General features: G+C 57.6%; 2 protein-coding genes across 2 annotated transcripts; both read left to right on the top strand.

Annotated features, from left to right (window-relative positions):
- Positions 1-666: 666 nt before the first annotated feature.
- Positions 667-1,899, top strand: LBRM_17_0480 (hypothetical protein; the record flags this gene model as incomplete). The annotated part of the gene is made up of 1 exon (XM_001563765.2): positions 667-1,899. One exon carries the CDS (start codon positions 667-669, stop codon positions 1,897-1,899), a length of 1,233 nt encoding a protein of 410 aa, XP_001563815.1.
- Positions 1,900-4,103: 2,204 nt separating this feature from the next.
- On the top strand, positions 4,104-7,184 carry LBRM_17_0470 (putative protein kinase; the record flags this gene model as incomplete). Its single annotated transcript, XM_003722927.1, has 1 exon — positions 4,104-7,184. A coding segment is annotated over one exon (3,081 nt), but the record flags the coding sequence as incomplete, so codon positions are not given.

Below are 7,184 nucleotides of genomic sequence, written 5' to 3'. Positions count from 1 at the left end.
AGGACGGAGCATTGGTTGAGGAAGGAGTTGGTGTTGATCATGAGATTGAGGTGGGAAGGAGAATTATATGGATGGGTGGTCGTGGATTACACGTGTTAGACAGTGGGTTGATAGATGAGGGATAAGTGGATAAGTGATGATTTGGGGATTATGTTGCGTTGTATTTGTTCGATGATGAGTAAAGTTGAAGGGGAAAAGAGGTGTTTGGGCGGTCATTGGGGTGTTATGTTTTTGGGTCGTTAATGAGTAAGGTTCTATTTTAAATGCCGAGTAAGATGATTTCATCTGAAGTTGGAAATAAATTGGGCGAATCCTTAATAGGTGGTATGGAATTATGTATGATATAATGCGCTGGAAAGGTGATTATAGGAGGCTTCAGAATAAATTATGATTATAGGTTGGGGTGTTTATATGTGAAAGTGAGATTTAATATAGTTTAGAATGATATTTGTGTTTTTTTTTATGTTGTTGTATTACCAGAGGAGGGGCGTATGAAGGGGGAGGAGATAGAAAGATGTTATCTGTAAAGGTATGGAGTAGTAATGGGTAGGATCTGGCAGGTTTAAGAGGTAGGGTTATCCTTTGATTCATTAGAAGGGTCATCCGCCCTTGCACCATTCTCTGCAGCAGACATCATATCAGTTCCGTGCTCCGCACCCTCGCCGTATGTCTGCCGCAGGGTTTTCCCATGGCACCGCCTCCTCCCTCTCAATGCACGCCTTTGCTGACCACAGTCTGCAGATGCCGACTGGGATGGCGCTGACCTTCTCGAACGCCGCTGGCGCCGCCGGCAACAGCAGCTTCCGCACGACCTACTGCTGCAACCGCACTAGTACTACCAGTACTGAGACAGTATCACTCAACCCTGGCCTCGGTGGTGGTGACGGCCCCGGCTCGAGCAGCGTCAGCGCGGCGGGGCTGCCGCTCTCACGCGGTGCGCTGCCCCACCACAACCCACACCACCAGCACCGCTACTCGCAAGAAGGTGCTGCTGGTATGGCCCGCATACGCAGCACCGGCAGTTTACAGGCGGAGAGGGTCACGAGAGAGGCTGCGGCCATGAGCGCCAGCGGTGCGGCTCCTCATTCGAGGGCAGTGAACCGCAACAGCGCTTGGCATCGCCGCCGCTACGCCAGCCCGCAACAGCAACAGTGCCTTCGCTGGACAGAGACCATGGCGCGAGTTGGGACCGGGGCAACAATGGCCGGCGGTCGTTGTGCTGCTGCGAGTCCGGCTTGCCTGGTACCCGATACTTCCGTGTTCCTGCCCTGGGCCCCGCTCACCATCACACCTGAGGGCTCCGTTAACCTGGGCGGGTGTGAGGAGACTCGCTGTCGCGGCGGCGCTGCTGCGGCCACCGGCGCGCCGGCGTCCTGTGTGCCGATGACGCTAATGCCATTCACCAGTTCCGCGGAGACGAGCACGATGACCACGTCGACGACTACGACCATGGCTACGACCATCACTGCGCGCGACGCGGCGTTCTCTTCCGAGACGCTTCGAACGCTGAACACTGCCGTGGCGGCAGCGATGGAGGGGACCGTGAACGAGTTCCAGGCATATGTCTATGCCGCATCGACAACTGCAGAGGCGGAGGCGGATACACAGGCGCTGGACGTGGCTTCGCCAGCGCCATCGGCGCCCTCTTCCCCTCGCGCCCCCAAGAAAGATGGCGATGCTCAAAAGGAGAATGACGCCGCATCTTTTCGGTCGACCTTCGACCCCGCCAGGGATGCGTTTGCCGCCGGCAGTGTGTGGAGGTCGAAGTCGAGCGTCGCAACGAGGCCGCTCGGATGCTGGGAAGGCTCGGCGGCGAACATGGAAGTGCGGTTGTCCAGCAAGGCACGCTCTCCATCCCTCCCGGTCCAGCCAGAGGACGTTTCTCTTCCTGGTCAGTAGTTGCCGCAGTAGAGGCATCTAGCATTGACCAGAGAGGGAGAGGGGCAGATGCGCCACGAGTTTCCGCATCTCGGACTTCTGAGCACAGACGTGCGCCTCTGCGCTTGTCTGAGGCGATGCTAAGTTTTTCTTTTTTCTTTTTTTCATAGGACTCCTGCACGGCCTCCCGAGGGAGGCGGCTGCGCTGTTTTTTTTCGCTCGCTCTCTCTCTCTCTCTCTTTCTCTCCGCTGGAGCACACTTTAGATCTCTTTATGCGTTTTTTTTTTTTGCTTCTGAGTCGTCAACGCGCGTTATCCTCTGATGCGTGGATTCAGAATGGCATAGACGGACACGCACGCACCTCCCCCACATACACCCACACACACACCCACACACACCCACCTAGACACGTACAGCGGGGAGGGGAGGAGGGAACTCGCGCGCATGACGGGCAGAATAGACCTGTAGAGTCACCCCTTCCGTCTGTTTCTTTCCCCCTTTTCGTCTTCTCCGTCAAGTACTTCACTTCCGTCTCTTGCGTTGCATTGCTCTTTTTCCTTTTAGGCCTTCTGCGCCTCTCTGCCCCCTCTCTTTCTCGCTCTGGCTGGCTGGCACGCCCCATTGTGCGCGTCACTGCACGCCACCACCACCGAAGTTGAAGGAAACGTATGTAACCGACGAGCCAAGAGAAGACACAACACCAAATGACGAGACAGAAGCTAAAAACGAAAGCTTTTTTCTTTTCTTTTTTTTTTTCATATTGTGGTCTCTCCTTCTTCCTGCACCTCCCTCACTTTGCTCATGCGCGCGTCTTTGTCTGCGAGTGTGTGTGCGTGTGTGCGTGGGGAGGGGGCGGGGTCTACACTCTTCCCTGTCGGATCATCATCACTCCCCCCTTCTCTCTCTCTCTTTCGTTATTGTCTCCACCCCTTCACTGTGCGCACCCTCCTTTCTGCCGCACTCTTCTTGTACGTTTCTCTCCTTTTGAATCTTCACTGATCTACGCCACCTCTTCTCTTCCTGTACGCTACTCAGGCACCACTCTTGCTGGAGAGACGTGCACCCACCCTCTCCGTGTACCTCCCACCCCGTCCCCCCTCTCTTTTCTCTCCTCTCCAACTGGTCACTCAGTGCGGTACCTTCTCTCGCTCTGTGCCTGTGTGTGTGTGCGTGTGTGGGTGCACTTCCTCGCCAGTGCTCACTTCCTCTCAGCATGAGCCCCAAGAGCGAGAAGAAGAGAGAAGGGAGAAAGCGCGCCCAATCACAGCAGGGAAATCGAGTGAAAAGAGGAGAAATAAACCAAACAACAACAGTCATCGGCGTCACGTCCACGCACAGCCGAACGCACCCCAAGTGCTGATCGTCTCGCATGCACTCTCTCTCTCTCTCCCCGCATGTGGTGAGTGAAGGTCTGCTTAGGGGGCCCCTCTCTCTCTCTCTTGCTTTCTTTGTGTATGTTGATATCCAGCCCCTGCCAAATGGCAGCAAGGCAGAGGGAAAGAGGAAGAGGGTGGGCGATGGGGCCAGGTCTCACACCACACAGCCTCCCCTCCTCCTTCCTCACCCCCCCTCGCCATCATTTTCCATGAGTGCGATCTCTCTCTTTTCAGCCTCTCCTTCGCCAAATGTGTGCTCTACTGTCCCCATCGCCCCCCCACCACCACTCTGTCTCTCTCTCTCTCTCTCACTCACTATTTCGGCGGCGGCTGCTTCTGCTTTTTTCTTGTTTCTGCTGAACTTTTCATTTTGGCGGACTTGTTTGCCGCATCGTACACAATGCGGACACATGGGTTGCTCGTTCAATCGCTGCGTGCGTCTACTCCGAAAGGCTGACGGAGGCTCTGAAAAAGAGGGTCCAAAAGACACGATTGAAAGACGCAGCTGACGCACCTCAAACGCGTCCCCTACACGCACACACACACGACAACGACGGCACCAATCAGCGCCCCAGCATCGTCACGGCCATTTCGATCCCTCCCCCTTTGTCAGAGCGACGGCGCAATCCCCATCTCGTCGCTACTCACAGCATACACACACACACCAACTCACAGACCGACGTGCTTATGCTCTTACGAAGCAACGTTGAGAGCAACATGTACTGAGGCGACCACTTCCCTCCCCCACTGCTCTGCACAGACACAAGTGCGAATCTCCTGCACCAGCTCACCTACCCGAAGCTTTTCCACCCCTTCTGCTGTCCCACCTCCCCTCTTCCCCCTACCAGATGCAGCGCGGACCCCCTAACTCGACGAAGATAGCATCTTCGGCTTCACCACCAGCGCTGTCCACGTCGGGAGTTTTCATCAAGAAGCGCACAAAGAAGGGCACATCACCTTCCACGGTTGGGGCGGCGACAGCTTCAGCGGTGCCCGAGAGCACCACTCGAAGAGGACGCCACCCCTCTTCCTCCACACGCGTGATAGGCAAGGGGCCCATAAAGGCTTCCTCGGCGACCCCTGGACGAAAGGGTGAGTCCGCGTTACTCCAGTCGGACGCGTCGAGCGCGATAACCAACACTGTAACTGCGCACTCACTGCCATCCCCAACACCGTTTACCTCGTCATCGCATCTGCTCCCGCCCGCAGTGAACAGTGCGGGTGCGAAACGGTGCGCTTTAAGTATCGCCACCGCAGGCTCAGCCACAAAGGCCCCATCAGTCGCTGTCGCCAATCTGCGAGGCAAGGGCTCCGCTGGCTCCCTTCCCTCCGCACCGGCGACAGCGCCTAAGCCATCATCGTTCACCGCTAAGGCGGCATCGGGGAAAAGTGCCTCCGTAGGCTGCCGCAGCCGCACCGCCTCTGTCATAAAGATGGGCGGCCAGCGCGGCAGCGTCGCACCTCACCTCCCTGCTGTGTGCAGCGACAGGGATGTCGTTGCAGCGGCTGCCAAGGATCGCGGTAGCGATGATAGCGAGAAATCAGAAGAGAGTACGCCACACTTGGGGTCAGCCATCACCCCCATTGTTGCTCTCGCTTTTCCTATTGCCACCCGGGGCGAGAGCAGCAACGGTAGCCTCGCAGGTGCAGTCACAGACGTGCTGCCACCCTTACGCTTGCTGGCCAGTGCCGAGTCCAAGTTCAACCATGGTGCGCACTCGCCGACTCGGCCGTCGCTGCACAAGACGCTGAGTAGTACAGCCCCGCATCACCCTTCCCCACACGCCCCTGCGAGCTACATCAAGGCACCTGTAGATCGCGTGTCGTCACAGGCCTTAGTCATGAACCCCCTCTCGCCTACGATGATCGAAGCATCTTTACCAGAGCGGAAGTCAAGTAGTGGTGTGACCACCAGCACCAAAATCGGTGTCGATAGTGCCGTCGGCGGCTGGCGAGCACACTGCTATGCGCCGACGATCCCTTCGCATAGCGCCGCTGCAGAGTGCGAAGGAGGAGCCGGAGGCGGCGGCGTGCCGGCGAAGGGGAAGACAGGCAATAGACTCAGCAAGACCCCTGCCCAAGGAGTTGGTAGCCAGAGAGATGACGAGCCCTCGAGTGACGAAGAGGGGGACGATGAGGATGGTAGCGACAAGGAAGACGAAGAGAGCGAGGACAACGACTACGATGATGGCGACACGTCAGACGAGGACGATGAGAACGACGACGACAGCAGCGCTGATGACGACGACGACGACGATGCGTCGATGTCGGCCTCATCTTCCTCCTTAAGCACCTCGACGGCATCGACCTCTGCCGGCGGCGGGAAGTCATGGGGAAAGAAGCGGAGTAGCAATAAACTGAAGCAGCACACTGCCGTGGTTGAGAAGAACTCGGCCGTGCCGTCCTCACCGTCAGAGTGTGCGCGGTGGCGCGGTGGACCCGAACCAGCGGCGCAGCTGACTCGAACAAAGGTGTCGAGAGAGGGTGACGTGAACGTAAAGGTCATCTTCGCCGTTCGTTCTCGTCACTGCTTCCGCCGCTACGTGAAGGAGGTGATGACGCGCTTCGGCTTTCAGAAGGCGACGGACTTCGATATGTACTGTATTGATCAGTACGGCGACCGCGTCGACATCGACACGGCGGAGGACTTTGACCAGCTGCTTGACGCGTTCACCATGGCCATGACGGAAGGTAAGGAGGCTCTCGGCAGCTCCCCATGCCTGCACGCCTCTTCGCCGCCGCCGCCGATGTCCGTGGCGCCCCTCTATCACCTTTACAGCGGCACTCAAAGCACGAGTGGCTGTAGAATATCCTCGCCAGTTGATGGGCTAAACATGAATGACCATGCCCACGCGCGAGCCATGAGCTTCAGTGCAAACTACAACAACGCATCCTCCTTCTATGCCGGCAGGTCTTTCTCCTTATTCCCCAGGTTGGATGCGACCACCACGTCGTTCATCAGCACCGGCGGCCTCGTGGAAGATGATGGCAAGAGCAGCGGCAGCGTGCTGCGGCTTTATGTGCGCTACTCGAACGCCTACTACGCTGAGCACCGGCAAGAGTTCCAGCAGCAGATGCAAGAGTGCCCGAGATACCCGCAGAGCGTCTTGAGTAACGGTGGCAGCGGTACCCATTGGCAGCAGCAGCTCTCGCTTGGCTCGCGTTCGAGCAAGGGGCAGCCTCAAGCAGACCTGTTTCCAAGCAGCCATGTCTCGCCTGGTGAGACAGGCTTCCCCTTCGCGCGGATGCTGTTTGCAAGCACGAGTGGTGGCGTTAGCAAAGGATGTGGAGGCGTCGGCAACGCTTCAAGCCGCGACGAATTCTGCGCTGGCTATGGCCAATCCGAAGACTGGCCTGGTACCTCCTTGGAAAGCGTGTCGCTGCAGTTCAGCGAGACACTCTGCAGCAATCTTACCAAGACGTTCCAACTTGAGGAGGGGCAGCTGGTAGACTGGCGGCGCATGAGCGTGCTTGGCAAGGGCTCCTTTGGCACAGTCTACGAGGGCATCACCCAGGATGGGAAGATGTTGGCGGTGAAGGTGCAGGAGCTGCCTCTCGATGACGGAGAGGATGCGGAGGCGGTGAAGGCGTTGAAAACAGAGATCAACCTCATGCGTTTGCTGAAGCACAAGAACATCGTCGCCTACTACGGGTGTCAGACTCGCGTGCTGCCGACAGGCAACCAGCAGATGGAAGTCTTCCTCGAGCTATGCCACGGTGGCAGTCTCGCCTCCCTGCGGCGGAAGTTTTCCAAGGCCAAGGAGCCATTCAGCATCTCGCTCGTGCGCTCATACACTCGGCAGGTGCTGGAGGGGTTGGCCTACCTGCACGCCCAGAACGTCGTGCATCGCGACATCAAGAGCGACAACGTGCTCATCTCTGCCATGGGTGAGGCGAAGCTCGCTGATTTTGGGTGCAGCAAGCGGTTG

The sequence above is a fragment of the Leishmania braziliensis genome, chromosome 17, assembly GCF_000002845.2.
Source record: "Leishmania braziliensis MHOM/BR/75/M2904 complete genome, chromosome 17".
In the NCBI taxonomy this organism is placed as follows: Eukaryota; Euglenozoa; class Kinetoplastea; order Trypanosomatida; family Trypanosomatidae; genus Leishmania; species Leishmania braziliensis.
Note: the sequence above shows the minus strand (reverse complement) of the source record. Positions and strands in the feature narration are given on the sequence as shown.